The sequence below is a fragment of the Capricornis sumatraensis genome, chromosome 22, assembly GCF_032405125.1.
Source record: "Capricornis sumatraensis isolate serow.1 chromosome 22, serow.2, whole genome shotgun sequence".
Lineage (NCBI taxonomy): Eukaryota > Metazoa > Chordata > Mammalia > Artiodactyla > Bovidae > Capricornis > Capricornis sumatraensis.
In genome coordinates this window covers 31,178,050-31,197,423 of record NC_091090.1, presented here as the reverse complement: position 1 = coordinate 31,197,423, position 19,374 = coordinate 31,178,050, and the positions used below count along the sequence as shown (strand labels likewise).

General features: G+C 57.9%; 2 protein-coding genes across 12 annotated transcripts; both read right to left on the bottom strand.

Annotated features, from left to right (window-relative positions):
- Positions 1–484: 484 nt before the first annotated feature.
- On the bottom strand, positions 485–13,553 carry EHMT2 (euchromatic histone lysine methyltransferase 2). 11 transcript variants are annotated; one of them, XM_068960518.1, is made up of 28 exons: positions 13,508–13,553; positions 12,798–12,864; positions 12,481–12,699; positions 12,127–12,380; positions 11,269–11,353; positions 11,128–11,168; positions 10,825–10,980; positions 9,110–9,247; positions 8,872–8,986; positions 8,624–8,725; positions 8,249–8,397; positions 8,015–8,158; positions 7,694–7,929; positions 7,432–7,614; positions 7,240–7,322; positions 6,627–6,733; positions 6,419–6,541; positions 6,231–6,332; positions 5,422–5,556; positions 5,193–5,347; positions 4,945–5,112; positions 4,198–4,342; positions 3,749–3,826; positions 3,296–3,411; positions 3,105–3,191; positions 1,567–1,645; positions 1,249–1,424; positions 485–934 (listed from the first exon to the last, which is right to left on the bottom strand). In XM_068960518.1, exons 1-28 carry the CDS (start codon positions 13,547–13,549, stop codon positions 754–756), a joined length of 3,666 nt encoding a protein of 1,221 aa, XP_068816619.1. In that variant the 5' UTR covers positions 13,550–13,553; the 3' UTR covers positions 485–753. The 11 variants fall into 11 exon arrangements, with proteins under 11 accessions (XP_068816619.1, XP_068816620.1, XP_068816623.1 ...); XM_068960519.1 differs by having other exon boundaries at positions 5,452–5,556; XM_068960522.1 differs by lacking the exon at positions 3,749–3,826 and having other exon boundaries at positions 5,452–5,556.
- A 2,180-nt stretch (positions 13,554–15,733) lies between these two features.
- On the bottom strand, positions 15,734–17,113 carry ZBTB12 (zinc finger and BTB domain containing 12). The gene has a single exon (XM_068960796.1). It carries the CDS (start codon positions 17,111–17,113, stop codon positions 15,734–15,736), a length of 1,380 nt encoding a protein of 459 aa, XP_068816897.1.
- Between the last annotated feature and the right edge of the window lie 2,261 nt (positions 17,114–19,374).

Below are 19,374 nucleotides of genomic sequence, written 5' to 3'. Positions count from 1 at the left end.
TGCACACGTCACAGCCCCTCCCCTGCCTGTGGTCCCCGACACACTCGAGTTCCTTCTGGACTCAGCCGAGTGCTGGAAGCTGGAGTGCGGGGGAAAGCCTGGGATGTGGGTCAGGTCAGGGCTCATGGTCCGTGGCCTGAGGAACTCACACACTCTAAGAAAATCCTTTAGAATTCTGTAAACTACTTCCAACTGTAATACAGTCACACCCACGCCCTCCTACCGGAAGTGTGGAGGTGAGACCTACCCTAGACTAGACTCTGCCCCACAGTAATCCCCCCCCCAACCTTCCCCTTCCCCTGGAGGGCTATCCACACAAGCCACACCTGCCCAGCCCCCTTCCCATCCCCTTTCTGCCCCTTGGACCCACATTCCCTCAGGCTGTGTGTGCTTTTCCGTCAACAATCATCCAGTTTATTATAAACCCAACATTTATTGAGAACAAAGGAAACCAATTAGCACAGAGGGTCAATTTCATCAAACTTCAGTTGAGGGTGGGGAACGGGGGTTGGGGGGAGACTCGCGGGGGGAGGGGTGGCCAGCCCTGAAGTCACCCTCCCAGGAAAGAACCAGCTCTGGGAGACAGGGGCTGTCAGACCTCCAGGGCCTGGCTGGGAGCTGGCTGTGAATGTGTGAAGGGGTAAGGGAGAGAGGAGACGGTAAAAGCCCCCAGGCGTGGGCTGTGGGCAAGCGGCAGAAGTAGCTACGGAGCTGGTGGCCGTCCAGGGGTGGGACAGCAACTGTGGTCCGATCTCAGGGGTTGACGGGGGGCAGGGAGCTGAGCTCAGGCAGCAGCTCAGGGTGTGGGTCCAGGCGGGCCAGGCGGCTCTGCTCCAGGGCAATGGCCTCAGCCGAGTGCTTGCACTTCTCAGAGCCACACTGGCAGGTGAAGTACTTGCTTTTGATGTCCCAGAAGCGGTCACCATAGTCAAACCTGTCAGAGGAGCACAAGAGATTTGTGGAGTCCAGACCCACTCCAGAGAACCCACTCCCATCTTCAGAGGGGCTCTAAGCCCTCCTAGGTTCAAATGCCCTGGCAATGCCGGGAGCTTGTTAGAAGTGAAGGCTCTCACGACCCACCCCAAACCTACTAACTCAAACTCCGTGAGGTCCAGGACTGTCTACAGCGACTTCAGAGAGGCTCTGCTCTAATCTATGCCTGGAAACCAGGCACTTGCCAGCCTTCTGCTTTTGCTCTGGGGCTTGCTACATCTCCCACACCCCTGGCTGAGCCTCAGGAGGCCTCACCCCAGCTCCTCCCCGGCCCGGATGTCTCGGGAACTGAAGAAGGCGATGCGTGGAAATCTCAGGTCCTGGTGCAGCATGAAGACCCGGACGGGGATGATGTTGGGGTCACACAAGTGGTTGATGAAGCGGCTGATGTTGCCGTAGTAACGGGCATCGATGCAGTACACCTCTCCATCCTGAGGGGGGAGCATCACTCATCACACCTACCACCACCCTGCTGGCTGGCCAACCTCCTTGCCCCACTGATCACCTGGTCCCTCCTCCCCAGGTTTCCATCTACTGCTTGAGAGGAGGAGGGCAAGGGGGTCTCCTGCCCACCTTGTTGTCCAGGTCGAAGAGATAAGAATCGTCCTCTCTCACATCAGCCTCGGCATCAGAGATCAGTTCTCCGACATACCTGTTGGGCAGGAAGTGGTGGTTCTGGAGGTGAGCAGGGAGTTACTGGAAGTAGGCTCCAGGCCCTGTCTCTCCCCACAGCCTGGGATTCCTCTTCCACCATTTGTCAGCTGCCCTAGTCACTGTCTGTGAATCTCACAGATCCACATGGCTGGGGTGGGTGACCCAAGGATAGGCGACATGACCTGGGAGGGAGGGGGTGGGAGGTCCCCATCCAGAAGGGGGATCAGGAAGAGGTGCCTGGGGACGCAGGCATGTGAGAGTACACACAGGACAAACTCTGGGCAGTTGGGGTCCCCCTGGGACAGCTAGACCAACAGGCAGGACTGACAGTGTGGGGCAGGGGTGAGAAGTGTGGGGCCATTGGGGTAGCAGCAGTGGGGAAGCTAAAGGGAAAGGTCAAGCTGCACCAGAGGATGATTCGGGGGAGCAGGGAAATGCCGAACCTCCGGGGTGAAGGGATGAGCATCTTGGCAGTGGGCCTGGGTGGGGAATCTGTTCAGGTGTGGACGTGGGGAGGATGAGGAAATCACCCAGCAGGTGGGGCAAGGTCGGGCTGAGGACAGGAGAGAGGTGAGAACTGCAGGAAGGGATGCAGCCCCACGAGCTGTGAAGAGCTGGGGAGGAAGCACTCACGTTTGGAAAACGGAGGGAGAGGAGCTGGTGAAGACGAAGAAAGGATGAGTTGCGGGTAAGGACAGTGTCATGGGAGCCAGAGCTAAGGGGGTGGCAGATGCCAGGAGAATGCAGACTGAGACACAGGGGTCGGGGTGTGTGGAGCGACGAGAGGAAGCAGAGGGAGAGGGCAAAGGCAGATCTGGGCAGGGATGAGCAGGGAGTGGATGGGGGTGAAACTGAGACCCAGCAGGAAGAGGCCGCTTATCTGAGTCAAACTGAGAGATGACATGATGGAGGAAAAATGAATGGTTTCTTAAATAGCCACATAGGGCTGAATGACTTTTTTTTGTTTTTAAGCCAAAGAAGATTAAGTTTGAAGACCATGAGGTAAAAGCTGGGCGACACGGAGAAGTTATAGATGCTGGGAAGAGAAAGAACTGGCAGATGGACAGGCCCGAGGCCCTTGAGCAGGTGGACGGAAGGGTAGTTGTTATCACCTCCATTTTGCAGACAAGGAGGAGGCTCAAAGTGGTTGTGAACTTGGCCGAGGACTCCCAGTGGCAGAATGGGGCTTAAACCCTGGTCTGTTAAAACGGGCTTTCCCCAGTTGAGAAGGGCAGGGGAGAGGGAGTGTGAGGCTCAGCAAGACACTGATGGGGAGGGAAAGATGCAGGCCCTGCGGCCTGGGCAGAGTGGAGGCTCGGGGATGGCGGTCAGAGGAGGCTGGCCAGGTGGACCCATTAGGGAGGAGGGCAGAGAGGGATGCCTGGGAGTCAGCCGTGGCCCCACACCCAGCCCTTTGCCCCCAAGAGCCAGAGTACCCCTCCCCCTAAACCACTCACTCGCAAATGAAGGTACCCTGGGGAATGGTCTGCAGGGCACGGACCCCCCAGCCCATCTTGGCTGTTCGGTAGAGCTGCAGTCGCACCCTGGTGGTGGGAGAGAGGATGGTATTGAGGGGGGTGACGTGGAAGCTTCCCAAAGGAGAGGAGGGAGGAAGGGGGGTGAGGAGGGCCGAGGGGCAGGGACTCACTTGATGCCGCTCTGGACGACTCTGTTCTTGCAGTTTCTCCAGCAGGAGCATGCCTGGTTACACTCAAAAATCAGCGGGGGCTCGATCTTATTAAATTCCTGGAGCAGCCGCCCATCCTGGGGTCGAGGGAGAGGAGGACAGTGGTTTTTGTGTGATGCTCCCCTCAGCTGCCCAGGACTCCCAAGACTTCACCGAAAAATCCACCACTGACCCCACCCCAGACTCAGGGAGGCCACGTATACTCTGAGTTCATCCAACAGGAAACCCACAACCATCGCCCTTGATCTGCGTATACCACGTCTCTGGCTTGGCAACGTCCTAGGAGTCCCGGGTCTCGCCCTGCTCTCTCTGCTACTTTCCCCACAGGACAGAAAGCAAGGGACAAGGCCCCAGAGGGTTGGTGTCAGAGGCCAGCTCCGGAGGAGTGGATGGGCAGGTGGCCAGGGCACGCACCTTGTCATACCAACAGCGGATGCTGAGCTGGCCACACAGGCAGTTGGAGCTGGAGCAGTCATCCACACACGTGCAGTGCTGGGGCGGGAGGCAGGGTCAGCTCAGCCCTCAGAATCGGCCCAGGCGCCTCGGCTTCCCCCCTCAAGCCCCCCAACTGCTGTCCTTTCTCTAGGGTCCACACTGTAAGGCAGTGGTGGTGATGGTCCCAGGATGCGGGGGAATCAAGATGCTGCTGACAGGGGTATCTCTAGGGCCACCATGAGCCCATGCGACACCTTCATGTGTCCTAGAAAAAGGTCCCCCTCCCCAGGTGGATGCAAGCCCACACCAGAGGTCCCTTTCAGCCCCACCACCTTGGCCAGGCGCCCTTGTTGGCCCACAACCTGCCCGGCTCCACTTGGTGGCTCTGGGTGCCCCTTTGGGAGTTGGTCCCAGGGCCCCACACTCACCTGTAGGTGGGTGATGTTGCGGTCAATGTTCATGGTGGACGTCTCGCAGTTCTCCGAGATGTACTTATAATCCTCGGGGCAGGGCTCCCCGTCCACACCATTGACACAAGGTATGGGGACGTTCTCATAGCCCCGAGCCACGTCCCTGGCAGGAGGGGAGATGGAGCTGGGTGGCTAGAGCATGGGGTGAGGGCTTCCCTAGGAGCAAGGAGAGGGCCGGGGAAGGGGAGAGGGTGTTCTGGGGGTACCAGGTCAAAGGCAGGACACTTTGTTAAAAATCTAAATTTCAGATCAGATAATCAGGAAATAACTTTTTTAGTACAGCGCTTCCCTGGTGACTCAGACAGTAAAGAATCCACCTGCAATGCGGGAGACCTGGGTTTGAACCCTGGGTTGGCAAGATCTCCTGGAGGGCATGGCAACCCAGTCCAGTATTCTTGCCTGGAGAATCCCATGGACAGAGGAGCCTGGCAGGCTATAGTTCACGAAGTCACAGAGTTGGACAGGACTGAGTGACTAACACTTTCACTTTCATGTCCCAAATATACTGCTCATAACACTCTTAAACATTAAAAAGTATGCGTTGCTCACCTGAAATTCTAATTTAGCCAGATGTCTACTTTTATTTGCTCTATCTGCCAACCCTAGCTGTATACGTTGCAGGGGGGACGGAGGTGGTTCTGGGGATTCCGAGGCTCCAAGGGGCCTGGGGAGGGAGCTCTGTGTGCGGAGAGAGCCCAGGCTCACCGGCAAATGATTTTCTCCGTGCGGATGGCCCGATTCCCCACCCCGAGCCGGAGCTTTCGGTTGAGCTGGAGGGCAAACCACACGTCGGAGCGCTCGGGGGTCAGGTCCCACGCCGTGTCCCCTTCCTTGTTCCGCAGCTCAGGGTTCGCCCCACGTGACAGGAACAACCTGAGAGGGGACAGGGCGCCTGGCCGTGAGAGGTGGCAGAGGGGTGTGTGGGGGTGTGTGTGCGGGGGTGGGGAGCTCACAGCACGCAGTCGTGGTAGCTCTCCCGGGCCGCGATGTGCAGGGGCGTGTCCCCATGGTAATTGACAGCATGGAGGTCGCAGCGGGCGTTCAGGAGGACCTCGGCGATGGCAGCGCTGCCGGTGAAGGAGGCCCAGTGCAGGCAGATGTTCTCTTCCTGTGGAGGCAGAAGGGGGCGAGGCTTGAGCCCAGCTGGCAGCTAGCTCAGGCGCAGGGCAGGACTGAGCCCGCCTCCGGCATCCCCACCAACCCTTCACTCACGTTGTCGGTGAGAGTGACATCCGCGCCCCGTGTCAGAAGCATGCGGATCACTTCTATGTGCTTATGTTCTGCAGCCCAGATGATGGGGGTCCACCCGCCGCTGTCCTGGGGGCGGGGAGGGAAGGGCCCTGCTCACACAGAGTCTCGGCTCCACCACCCACAGGCAGTGGCGCCCCGGGGCAGGTATTCAAGCTCTCTGGGTCTCAGTGTCTTCATCTATAAACTGGGACTAATAGTGTCTACTGCTCATGACTGCAAAGTAATTTTTCTCTTTCTAAAAAATATTTCCTAGATCTACCCACTCCCAAGAGAAGCAGGGACCCCAAGAGCAATAACCACCTCCAGGTACACAGATTGTTGTAGTCTCCAAAAAACTATTTCCCACTTAAAGGGACCAGAGTTTCTTAGAAAGTGGTAGAGTCTGAGTCTGGCGCAGGACAGCTGCTGACAAGGATGCTCTCAAAGGCTATTGGATCAGTTCAAAGCCACAGAAGCCTGTGGCAAGGGGCTTCTTCTGGACAAAGGATGGAACGGCTCAAAGATCAAGGAGAACACAGACTAAAACACCTCCAACAGGTGAAAAACTGAGTTAATACTGGCCAGTTCCAGACATTAAGGCAGCAAGTGAAAACTGGTAAAGAAAAACAAAAAGAACCAGAAAAGAATGAAGAGAAATACAAGTGAAGCAGGGAAAAGAGATAGGAACAGGCTGGAACAGTGTGACATGCAGGGAAAGGGTCAGAGGTCAGATGAGGGAGAAAGGGGACCAGGCTGCTGACCTGGGCGTTGACGTCCACCTGTCCTGTGCTCAGCAACAGGCTGACCATCTCCAGGTTCCCAATTTTGGCGGCGTGGTGGAGGCAGGTGGAGCCGTCTTCCTCCTGGGGGAGACGCAGGCAGATGAGTCCTCAGGCTGGCACCTCAGGCCCGGCCCCTGAGCCCGGCCCGGGCCTGTCTGGCCACGCACCTTGCTGTAGACGCAGCCCCCGCGCTGCACCATGTAGCGAGCCACCTCCAGATGGTTGTTCACCACGGCCTCCATCAGCGGCGTCCGCTGCTGCTTGTCCACGGCATTGATGTTGGCTCCAGCCTGCATGGAAGGTCTGTTGGCACCAGGGAGGGGCTGGGGTGGGGTGGGGTGGGGTGCTGTGGTCCCAGGTGGGGCCCACGCTGACCTGTAGCAGCACATGGCAGATCTCCACAGAGCCCTTCTGGGCAGCCGCGTGCAGGGGTGTGCGCTTGCTCTGCTGGTCACTCTGGAAGTTGGGGTCCAAGTTGTCCACTGTGGGGAGAGCCCACCACACCGGGAGAGGGAGGGACACGCGGTGAGCAAGCGAGGGGGTGGGTGGCATCTCGTTCAGGAAGGCTTCTCAGGACCCCAGGCCAGGTCAGGGGTGCCTCCTGGGCCTCCCCTGTGCTCACATCCACTGTGGCACAGCCTCAAGAGAGTAGACGTTAAGAGCACCAGCTCTGCCCAAGTTCAAATGGCCCCAGCCCCTCAGTACCCTGTGCACTGGGCAAGCCAATTCACCGCTCTGAGTCTCCACTGGGAAGATACAAGTGAGTGAAAGTGTGTAAGCTCTCAGAATAGGGCCCAGGGCCTCTGCGCTTATCGCCACCACAGTCCCCATCATCACGGGCGACCTGTGTGTCTGCGTCCCCTACCGGCCTAGTCCTTCAGGGCAAAGACCGTGTTCCTCATGGCTGCCCTCCTGGCTCTGAGCCCAGGGATGGGCACATAAGCAGCGCGCAGGTAGGGTCCGCTGAATGAACGAGGGCGACACTCACACAGCATCAGGATCACCTTCTGCAGCTCCCCTTGCTTCACGGACAGGTACAGCTGCCGGGGGTGGAACCGGAGCTTCTTCCGCCTGTCGGGGAGAGGGCCCCTCAGATTCAAGTATCAGTCCCAAGAGCCACGGATCCACGCTCCCATACCCAGTCCCAGTGGCTGCGCCCACGCGTGCAACCCCTACTCACCTCTCCGACTCCTGGATGACCAGGGCCTTCTCCAGGGCCTCCCGGCCTGGCCCTGGTGGCAGCCCTACAGCTGAGAGGCAGCCCCCGTTGGGCAGGGCTAGGGAGGGCCCTGAGCTGTCGATGGTGTCGGCCAGAGGGTCACAGGGTGGACGCCGAGGCTCCCCCTGCCCCCGCATCCGGGCGCTGTGGAAGAAGGTGCGAATGTCTAGGGCAGATGGGGACCGCGCAGGGAAGAGACAGAAGGCAAGGGCGAAGCCAGTACCTGGGCTGGGAAGTGTCTGCTCTCCCGGGGGCATCCTGGGCCAGGGGTGGGGGAGCGGGGGCCGCAGTGCCAGCTGGTGGGGTCACCCCATCCCCCCGGGGGATGGTCACCTCCTGGGCCTCAGATGCGTCCTCCCCACAGTGGGGACAGAAGACCATCCCATTTAGCTGGGACACACAGGCCTTGTGGAAGCGGTGGGCCACACGGAAGTCAGGGTGACACTCCAGGAAGGTGCCCTAGGGGCAAGGAAACAACGCAGTCAGGCTCCGGGAGCCCCCGCCCTGTGGGGCATGCCGCCTGGCTGCCCTGCTGGTCACTCACCGCCGTACAGAAGTAGCCACAGCCGGGGCAGCAGTGATGTTTGACCATGCGTGCGCGGTGGGTCTCACAGAGCACCATCAGGGCCACGCGGCTGGACGGTCTCATGGTCTCCCGCTTGAGGATGGCAGCATTGCAGCCGGACAGCTGTGGGAGGCGAGGCCGGGTGACAAGAGGTGAGGCTGGGCTCCGGGGCCAGCTGCCCTGGCATCTCGCCGGCCAGCGCCCCGGGCCCACCTCTCCATCCACGCTCTCCGTGGCCATGCACTTGTGCCCCGCTCTCTCGCTGATGCGGTCTATCTTGGGGGCCTCCATGCGGCAGCTGCAGAGGGGCAGCTCCTCAAACCCGCGTTCTGTCTCCAGCGAAGATGTGTCATTGGACACCCCTTGGATAGAGGGAGCAGGGAGCTGAGGGCGGCCCAGCCCCTCACCCACCAGGACCCCTCATGGGGCCTCTCACCCCCACCCTGACTTTCCCTCCATGCTCCAGAACCCCCAAAGTCAGGTCATGGACACCCCAGCTCCAGCGGGGTCCCCCTCCTCCCCATCCCCTCTGGCCCTGAGGGCACCCCTAGTGGCTCCCTATCCCGGCAATCGGCAATTGGCAATTACCAGCGTGGTTGGGAGAGAGGGTCCCCTCGCTGGGCAGCTCCAGGGACCCCAGAGGGACCTCCATGTACTCACTGGGGCCTGAGGAGCCCACACCATTCACTCCTGACACAGAGACAGAGAGAGTGAGAGTGCGAGCTCACAGGTGCCTGGACGCGGGGGTGCATGCGGAGCGTGGGTGTGCATGCACGCTCTCTGGGGGCCGGGAGGGGGCTGGAGGAGGGGACCCCAAAGCAGAGGGGCCTCCTCACCTCGTGGCTCCTTGGCCCTCGGAGGCTCTCGTTTCCGCCGTTTCCGTGATGGCTTCACCCACGGGCTGTCCTTCCGCCATTTCTTCTTGGCTTTGCGGCGGCCGCTGGAACCACTCTGGGCAGGAGGAGGAGCATTAGGCTGGCGGGTGGCCCCCAGTCCGTAACCCCCTCCTTGGAGGACTCAGACCTCGGGTCCTGCAGTCTCCACTCCTCCGGGGCCGCCGGCCTCCCATCCTACCCTGTCAGACTGATTGCCGGACTCTTCATCTTCCTCCTCTTCTTCCTCCTCCTCCTCCTCCTCTTCTTCTTCCTCCTCTTCCTCCTCCTCTTCTTCCTCTTCCTCACTCAGTTGTTCAGCCAGAGCTTCAACCTCAGACTGGAAGAGAGGTAAAGCTGTGGCCCCCACCCCAGGCCACAGCACGCTCTTGGGGAGAACTTTGGAGAGAGGCAGAGTAGGACACATCCCCCTGGGACTCAGAGGAGGTGTGATCAAGAAAACCATAAATCCCCAAGGATGGTTCCCTGGTGAAGATGACTGTGGACAGGAGAGGAAGGAAAGGCTGGGTACAAAGACGGGCTATGGCGTGTTATACAGCAATGAAAAACACAGTGCTATGGTGATATGCAAAAATGTGATGATCTTGCAACATAATAGTAAGCAGAAAAAAAAAAGTTGTTGTTCCAGATAACAAATGTATAGTATGAGACTCTATGAAGTTCATGAACACGTGAGACTGAAAACACTACACGAAAAGCTAATCAGAAATGCCATAATGAAATCAGGGTGACATCATCTGAATGCACTGATCTTAACTTCACTAATAAAAGACCAAATGTCCAACATCTGATGATACAACAGGAAGCACCTGCTATCAAGTCTTACCAAACTAAAAAGAAAAATAACAGGCCTCTGAGTCTGATCACACTTCTAGATCTATGAGTTTACAGGAAGAAACACTGGACAGAGAATTACATGTCAATTCCTACCCAAACAGCCGACTCCTAAGTGTGAAGAATTCTGCAGGACAACCGACTTGGTTCCTTTAACAAACGAATGGCAAAAAAAATATTTTTTTTAGAAGGCAGGGAACCTATATACCAATAGAAACCTAAGACAAATAATCAGATCAATGTGTGGACCTCTTTTGAAACCTGACAAACGAAAACCCATTTATGAAACAACTGAGAAAATGCGAAGATTGATTGGTAGCAAGGTGATGGGATTAAAGAATCATTTGTAGGGACTTCCCTGGAGGTCCAGTGGTTAGGTCTCCATGCTTCCCCTGCAGGAAGCATGGGTTCTATCCCTGGCTAGGGAACTAAGATCCCTGTAAGCCACATGATTTGGCCAAAAAAAACCCAAAACATCTGTAAATCTTTTGAAAACAGAAAGAGGTCTTATGTTTAGAGAGACTTACGGAAATGTTTCTAGATAAAATGAAATGGTGCCTGGCTATTTGCTTTGAACCAATCCAGTAGGTGTGGGTATTAGGGAGGAAGAGGTGAGTCAAGATCTGCAGTGTATTGCTAATCCTTCGAGCTGGGTGATGGCCACCTGGGGGCTCACTATTCTATTTTTTTCCGTGTATCTGAAAGATTCCATGATAAAACAAACAAAAAGTAAAAGGCAAGACTAAGCATTATGTGGCATGGGCAAACACACACGTGAAAACAAACCAAACAAGAAGCAAAAGAATAAACAAGCAAACAACAAATAAACCATAAAACAGGTTGTTAAACCCCAAGTCCAGGGTGGTGATTATCACTGGAGAGGGACAAGGGGATGGTATGGGGTAGAGCACACACTGGAAATAAGTTATAGATAGTACGGGGCAGTGAAACTAGTGGGTGTTCAGAAAAGGAAAGAGAGGAAAAAGGGGGGCAGGAAAGACTGGACAATGAGCCCTGGATGCGGGGGCAGCACGGCTGGGAGCGTGGCCGGCTCCCTCTCACCTTGCTGTCAGAGTCCACCCGCTCATCCACAGAGTAGGAATCATAGAAGAGGCTGAAGTCGTCCCCCACCTCCGTTTCCCACTCCTCAAGGGACCCCGGGTCCCCCTTCTCCAGGGTCACGTCTCCTGAACTCCGCGTAGAAGCCAACTCCTCTGACTAGAAAAAGATTGAAGAAAATTTGCTGCTGCTGGCACTCACTCACCAACCCATTTCCCGGGAGGGTAAGATGGAACCCCAGCTCTGGGGCTGCCTCAGAGCAGCCCTCAGGGGGAGAGGCCCTGTTCCCAGCCCCTCTCGGCTCACCAAGCCACCTCCTGAGTTCAGCTTCCTCCTTTTGGCCACATCTGGAAGGAGAGAGAGAGAGAGAAAGGAGTGAGACCGAGGCACTCTAAGCCCTCAGCACAGGCCATAGCAAGCCACAGGCAGGAGGGGGATGGGACTGACCTGAGGTCACCTTCCCCAGCGAGTGCACGTCATCACTCATGCGGAAATGCTGCACTTCAGGGGGCCGCTTCTCAGGGACTGGGGGCTGGGGGCCAAGAGGGAGCACACTTAGGGTCAGGGAGCATCTAAGGTTCTGTTTGGATGAGCTGAGAGCCCCAGGTTGGGGCGGGGTGCTGAGCCACAACCTCAGAAACGCCATCCGAAGTTCTCTGGCAATAAGAACCACGTCAGGCCATATTCCCCCTTCTAACACTCAACCCTTCATACACACAGAAGCAGGCCCCTTGCCCCCTCCTTTGCACATGGAAAAACTCAAATTAAGTCCTTGATCAAAGCTACGCAAAGCAAACCTGAACAACATGATATCCAGAGCCCTAAAAACACTGTCATAAAGCTTCTGAGATTCTGGGGCTCTTGTCACTTCCCTTGTCTCCTTCTCCGTAGAGATACACAGTAAAACCTTCAAAACAGCAGGGATGGTTTCAAAGAAGGGAGGGAGAAGTTCCCTTGGGGCTTGCTTTGAGGTAGAAGGGAAAGGTGGATTGAAGTCTCTATAGTTGTTGTCACAAGAGTAGTTAAGACATTGATGACAGAATTAACTTTTCAACATTTGTATCTTCTACTCTCCTCTCCCTAAGAGCACAAACCCCAGGAAGATAGGCATCTGGTATGTTCACAGATTAAGCCCCAGTAAAGAATCTGACATACAGTAGCCCCCTGGTAAGTATGTGAAGCAGTCACGTATTGGGTAAGAAAAGGCCTGAAGCTAAATTGTAAAAAAAAAAAAAGCAGCCCACAGAGGTTTATGGTTAATTACCCTGTCTCTCCCGCCCCCACAGCCATCCCCCTAAGCCTCACCTGTCCATTTCCTGGTTTGGACATGGTTTTCCTGGCTCGATGAACCTTGGGCTGCCCCTCTGGGCTGGCTGTGGCCTGAGGGGGTTCAGGCCCTGCTGCTGGCGCCCCCTGGGCGCCTGGCATACTCAGCAGCCTCATAGCCAAACTCTGAACTGATGGGGGTGATTTTCCGGCCCCTGTCATTGACATCTTGGCTCGGCTGGGACAGGCACCCCCCTTGCTGGGGGAAGAGGGGAACGACTTTGTGGCATGGCCTGGAAAACACAGGCAGGCAGGCGGGAGACAAGATAAGAGGGAAGGCAGAGTCAGAAGTTACCCCACCTCACCCCTCCCCAGACTCCCCAGGCCTCTCACCCAGCAGGATGCGACCCCCATGGAGGTCTCCATCTCCCTCGAGATTCTCAGGTTCATCCCCAATGAGTGGTGTGGCCCCTACAGGGGTGTCAGCCCCCTCATCGCCGACAGTGACCGTGACAGAGGCTGGGGATGAGGGGCCAGCAGTCTCCAGGGAGTCGGGGTTGGCCTTGGGCAGGGTCTCCTCACTACGAGGGGTGTCCCCCAAAGAGCCATGAACTGTAATGGAAGAGAAAAAGTCCAGGGCTAAGGGCTTACGAGATCATGTGTTGTTGGGGAGGTGAAGGTCCAACAGGGCCCGTTTCTGCTGCACTCACCTCTCTCGGTGGCTCCTCTGGGCTCCTTCTCCAGCACCAGCGCCCCCATCTCACCGGGGGCCTCCCCCTGGGAGGGGACACAAGGGATAGGAGGGCTGGTCAGTCCGGTAGGAAGTTGGGGGGCCCAGGACGCCTGGGCCCTGGGTAGAGAGAGTAGGCTCCGGGGCCTACCTCTTCCTCTATGGGCTCCCCCCCTTCCGCGGCCTCGGCTGCCCGGAGGGGCCGCACGACCCCTCCCCCGGGCCCGCATCAGCCCCCGCCCTCTCGGCAGACCCCGCATCTCAGGGGCCAAGAGAGGAGGGGGAGGGGGCGGGGCCTCTGCGCCCCGGCCCCGCCCCCTCCTCCCGGCTGCACGCGCCGCTCCCCCTTTGTCCCCCAGGCCGCGGGGACCCCGGGCACCAACCCCTCCAGCGCCCGCTGCCCCCCAGCCCGGTGGACGGCCCCTCGTGCCCCTCGCGCGTGCTCCTGGGGCCCCGGCGCCCGCCGCCCACTCGGGGGCAGCCGGCGACTGCACGCGCGCCTCCGTGCCCACTCCCCCCACCTCCCACCCCCTGGTCCCCTCATCCGCCCCCGGTGCTGGCCCTCCGGATTGCTTCAAGTCTCGCTCGGGCCCCCCGGCCCCGTTGCACCCCCGGAGCATTGCACGGGCGCGCGCTTCCCCCGGGCGCGCGCGCGGGCATGCACCCGCCTCTCCCCCTCCCCTTCCGCACCTCGGCGGCCGCCGCCGCTGCAGCTCCCGCCGCCGCCGCCATCGCCGCTTGCGCGGGGGGCCGAGCCGGCGCGCGGCCGCCCCGGGTCACGTGGGTTGGGAGGGAGGGCTGAGAAGAGCCTTAAAGGAGCCACTACGCGCTTTCTGGCCATTTTTCTCCCGAGAGCGGCCTCGGAGATGGCAGTTCCTGACCTAAACTGGGAGCGGCAGGGGAGAATTGCTGCCCTTCCTGGCCTCACTCAGCTGGGAACCGAAGGCGAGGCACGCCTGGGTCCAGGTGTGGCTTCTCCATCTCCCACCTGGCTTTTAGGTAATTAGCGGAGCGTCTGAGCCTTCCGGCTCTCGGCAGTCTGTATATCCAATTCTACCCGCGTGTGCTTCTCCCGCTTCTGATTGCTTTCTAGTTTTCTGGGTCACTGGACTGAAGCCTGGGCCTCTTGGCTTCGCTTCTCTAACGAGTAGGAAGGGGGCGATGGGGACGCGCGGAGGACACCTTTAGTCTTAGCTGGTCCTAGCATGCGGCTTCAGTGTACCCTGGAGCAGCGACCCCTTTTGAAAACCTGGGGCTGAATGTCTCTCCCGTTTATGCCAGACATGTTAAGCCACCACGTGCACTAGGGATCCAGGTAAGCCCTCAGAGGCCTGAGTCATTACTATCTGCAGACACTCTAGTAAGTAACCTTTTTTCGCCAAACAACTTCACAAGCATACCAGGCACTTCGTGGGTCATAGCCCAGCCAGTAGTGGAAGTACGAATGGTATTACACCGAGACACAGAACTTTGATAGCAGTATTTAGGGTACCACCTCTTTAGGTATTGCATCTGGTCAAAGTTTGGAAAATATCTGTACTTGCAATATTCGACACAGGCAAATGGTTAGGATATAGGGCACCTGAGGCCATTTCAAGGCCTTCTGGGAACTGTAGTTCTCTTTGGTTAAGAACCATTTCAGAGCTTTCTGGGAATTGTAGTCTTCTCCGTACCAGAATCCAAACAGTGGTTTTTAGCTTTCTCCAGGACATGAGCCCTTTCCCCAGACTAAACGCCCAAACAGAGGCTTCTGCTTACAATTTTAATGGGCACAATGATCACAACTATAGCTCATCCCTAGCCGTCATACCCAACTCCTCAACTGGAGCAGGTTATCTGTTAACACCTCTGCCAAAAAATCACTGAACACTTGTGCTGGGAGCTGATAGAAGTTGAGGATGCAGAACTGGGAGGGTCTCTGGCTAGAGGAGCCCCCCTGTCACATTTCCCTTCCCCTGTCAAGGCTCCTTTAGGCATGAGACCTGCATGAGTTGTGACCTCTGAGTACTTAGCAAATGACATCAGAGGGTGAGATGGTCTAAGGTTGGATAGTCATTTACACGCAGTTGCCAGACAGTATAAAGAAAAAAAAGTTTTTTTTTTTTTATTTTGTGGAAAACAAAAGCCGAAAAACTAAAACCCCAAACTCCAGAAAAAATCCTAAAAAATACGTTTTTTCTTAAAAAATACTGTATAAGTCTCTACTACTCTCCCTCCCCCCAACAGCCCTTCTTGTGTACTCTCATCTAAGTGCCCTACCCCCCCACCCCCACCACTATTCGTAGTTCTTGCTTTTGTACCCCACTTCCCAGTATCTACCCAGGCTGCTCACCCCCATATTTTCTTACCTGCCATCTTATTTTGTTCTCCTTATAATTTGGTGAGCCTTGTACCCATCCCATTTCCCCAGCATGCAAGAACTGTCTCCCCTTCCCTTCTCCAGAATTCAGTCATCCTTTCCCCCTACCACTCCCTCTCCCAAGGATCTGTTCCAAACAGGAGCAGGTAAGCTGCCTCCTGCCAGATGCCCTCCCACTTCCCACCCCCCCTCCCCCATCAAGAAATGTCAGAACCTCTTCTTGGGCAGCCTTAGCCAGGAATAAAACATTTTCCAGTCTTTTCCCCCTCGCCTCATTCCATAAGCCCCTTTCCCTCCCTCCACATATCCATGCATCTCCAAGAGAAGAAACTCTTTCTCTGGGACCCCCTATTCCCTTGGCCTTCTCAAAGAACTCTCCCTCTCTCCATCCTTTCCTTCTGAAGAGGCAGGGTCTTCTCTCCAAGGAATCTTCGGCCCCTTGCTGTGTGTCTGCTCAGGCTCCCACCGTACCTGCCTGCCCCCTACCCCCCACCCCCCTATTCTCCTGGACTAGGGAGCCCCTCCCCACTTCGCCCAGGGCCCCGGTGCCAGCCTCGCTAGCGGATGAGGACATTGATCTCAGCCACACTAGCCTCCAGCACGTTCTCGGCTGTGGTCTTGCCGTGCTGCTCCTTGAGGTGCCGCCTAATGGCCGGCTTGTGAGCGAAGCGCACGTCGCAGTAGGAGCAGCGATAGGGCCTCGCTCCCGAGTGGAGGTTGAGGTGATCGTGCAGCGTGGACTTCTGCGTGAAGCACTTGCCGCAGATGCCACACGAGTGCGACTTGACGCCGCGGTGCACGTTCATGTGGCGGTTGAGGTTGCTGCTGTGGTTGAACTGCTTGCCGCAGCGCGGGCACATGAAGATGAAGTGCTGCGCCCGCATGTGGAAGACCAGCTTCTCCACGCCCTGGAACACTTCCGGGCACTTGGTGCACTTGATGTTCTTTAGGGGATTTCCGCTGGAAAAGCCTCCGGGCAGGGGTCCCCGGCCGCCCCCTGCCCCCAGGCTGCCCCCCGCCCCCCGGGCAGCCATGGCCACCGCTGCTGCCTCCACGAGGCCTGAGGTGGCCCCCACACTGGCCCGGCCTCCAGGGATCAAGAGCAGGCCCTCCCCTTCCGCGTCCTCAGACAGGCTATAGCAGGCTTTCACCACACCCTGCGGTGGGGCCACAGTGCTGGGAGGCACGCTGCTCTGGGCCAGTTCCCCAAGGTGGCTGCCCACAGAGCCTCCAATGCCCAGACCCCCTCCGAGGCCCCCGGGAGGTTTGAGCCGGTGTGCCACCTCCAGGGCTGATTCCACCTTGACGATGCAGATGTCAGACACGTCCTCGTCCTCGTCCTCATCCTCTTCCTCGGCCTTCAGCTCCAGGTCCTCATCCAGAGGGAACTCCAGCTTCACAGGCCGCAGGAGTGGAGGGGGGAGAGGGGGCGGGGGTGGGGGTTTGGGGGCTGGCTTTGGGGTCCTGGCAGGAGGGAGCAGGGATTTGGTGGCACTGACACTGCTCACAAGGCTGGCATCGCTGACCCCATCCTCTTTAAGGCCTATTTTGGGCTCAATAAACTGGCTGAGGGCGTTCCGGCATTTCTCCACCACGTGCTCCATCTGCAGGTAGGACGCGGCCGTCAGGTAGTTAACGATATCCCTGACGGCGAATTCCAGGGCGCCCGTATAGCAAGAGAGGAGCAGGTCAGCCACTATGCGTGCACTGTGCATCAGTGAGACCTGCAGCTCAGAGCTGGGATTCAGCAGGAACTGGTCCCGCAGGAATGGCGAGCAGGCGGCCAGGATGACCTTGTGGCCGCGGAACTTGAGGCTGTCGGCCACAATGGTCACGTCGCAGAACCGCTCCTCTGCGCGGAGCTGGTTCATGTTCCTCAGCGTAGCGGCCTCGTGGCCAGGCAGCTGGAAGCGCAGGACTTCCACCCCAGAGGCCATTGTGGCGGGGGGTGGGCAACCCTGGTTGGGAAGGAAACCGGTCAGAGACAAAGGTCTCTGGCTTTGCTAAGCCAAAGCTCCAGGCCTTGCACTTCCATTCTTGGCAGGGCCCCCCAGCATCAGATACCCAGTCTTCAAGCCTCTTCCTCAGTTTCCCCAGCCCCCGGGGAGGCGCTGTCCCTTCGGGAGAAGGGAGGCGTGGTTCCCGGGGGCGGGGCAGCGGCGTCCACACCCCCAGCCCTACCGCCCGCGATGATGGGGCGAGCCCGCGCCCACAGGGGAAGGTCGGCAGAAGCGGGAGCAGAGGCCTGGGGTTCTGGAGTGGCCCGGGTTGCAGCCTCTTCTCACCCCGCCCCTTTTACCCGCTGCCCCATTCCTCCGCCGCCCCCTTGCACGTTTGCATGCGCTTTTCACGTCCTCCCCCCTGCCTGCACGCACCGTGCACGCCCCCCCCCACGTTCAGAACTCCTTGGCACGCCCCCCCCCGCCCCACGACCCTGAGTGCACGCGCCGCTCACCTGGCTGGGTTCCGCGCGCTGTTTTTTCCCCCCCTATTTCCCCCACCCCCCCCGGGGCCGACTGCGCCCCCACACGCGGGCAGGGCCTGGGCAGCGCGCAAGCGCGGGGGTGCACGGGGCGCGCGCGCGGGGCAGGCTCCGCGTGGGCGTAAGGGGGGAGGGGCGGGGGCGGCTCGTGCAGTGTGTTCCAGGCCCCGCGCGCGGCGGCGTCGTCGAGAACTCGGGGAGGAAGAGGGGAGGGAATTAAAGGAGCAGGATTCCCCCTTTCCCGACCCCCCTTTCTTCACCAGCTCCCCCCACACGGTTAAAGGGCCGGACAGCCTGGCCTCTCCTTTGGCCGGTATTATTTGTCCGCCAGAGCGGAAATACGTTCCGCACCCCCCTCTTTCTGGCTCCCCCTCCTCTGTGCCTCCGGGCCCCGTGGCCCGTCTGCGCGTGCGTGCCAAATGCCGCGCGGAGGCCCGCTCGCTGGGGCCCGCCCTCCCCACTCCCAGCAGCCGGCCGCGCAGCTTGCTCCTCGCCCCCCAACGCGCGTTCCCCGCCCTCTGCTCTCCCCCACTGCCTGGCTCCCCGCGGGCGGCGCTGCCACCTGCTCACGCGGGCAGTACTTCTCTGACCCAGCTGCGCGAGGCGGAGCCAGAGTTGCAGCCACGGCCCCTCCTGGGGTCCCAGACCGCCCGCGGCTACCGAGATGATGGTTGTTGGTTGCCTACGCCTGCATCCCGTGTTGATTCTGTTCATACTTCCTCCAGCCACGCTTTCAGATTTTTGCAACTCTTCTGAAGCTGGTAAACACCTCAGCACTCCCGGCCTAAAAGATATTTTAACTTTATGCAAGGCCAGACAATCCTCCACTTCCTCTCCTCTGTCTCAAAATCTTACGAAATCACAACCATCCTTCCCTTCCCTGCATTCTCAGAATCGATCCTAACTTCTTGCCAAGGCAAACGCCCTCGTAAGGTCGACGACCTTGCCCATTTCACCCCCTGCAATATAATAGACCTAGTACAAATTCTTCTAATTATGTGAAGATGTAGTTTAGTAGGACAAGCGTCCATCCTACCCCTGCTCCTCCACTAGACTGACAAGGTCAGAACTCCATTGCCCTAAACAAAGTCCTCCCTTAGTTCTGCCCCTTTGCCTTCTCTTTCTCTGTTCCTCCCAAACTGCCGTCTCTGCGCTTCAACACCCGCGTTTATGAGCGCCTGGAAGGCTGGCTCCCTTCCTGCCTTCTTCCTTGCACTTCTCATATACCTGTACTCATTTCTCCACCCAACCAAGTCCAGGTGAAGAAGCCTCTGTTGCCGCCTGGATTTGTTTATTACATCCTTCAGGAGACTAGAGCATTATCCTTACACATCAGTTTTGGTGGAAGGTTCAATATCTGTGTTCAGTCTAATGGTTTCCCCATTAGATTGCCAACTTCTTGATTGCATGAATCATGTCCTGGGTTATGTTTTGCAAATAAAAGTCATACAATAAATGACTGACTGTTAAGTCATTCCTCTTCAGTTCAGCTGGCATCCACCCATAAAAAGTTTGTTTCTGACTTAAACTGAACTTAAGGGATGCCCTTTCGGCTGGGAAGTGTTCAGATGATGCCTCTACTCTTTGCCTTTCTCTTTTAAATTCTCTGACTTTTTTGCCTTCACCCTGCTGATGCTTACTTAGTTGCTTCAGTCATGTCTGACTGCGACCCTGTGGACTGCAGCCTGCCAGTTTCCTCTGTCCATGGGATTCCCT

Excerpts from the sequence above, each read along its gene's own strand:
- EHMT2 (XM_068960516.1), bottom strand. The coding sequence starts at position 13,077 with ATGCGGGGTCTGCCGAGAGGGCGGGGGCTGATGCGGGCCCGGGGGAGG. Across the intron at positions 1,425-1,566 it reads TCTTCGACCTGGACAACAAG|GATGGAGAGGTGTACTGCAT; the intron begins GTGGGCAGGAGA and ends CTCCCCCCTCAG. Across the intron at positions 935-1,248 it reads CGGGCCGGGGAGGAGCTGGG|GTTTGACTATGGTGACCGCT; the intron begins GTGAGGCCTCCT and ends CTCCTCTGACAG.
- ZBTB12 (XM_068960796.1), bottom strand. The coding sequence starts at position 17,113 with ATGGCCTCTGGGGTGGAAGTCCTGCGCTTCCAGCTGCCTGGCCACGAG.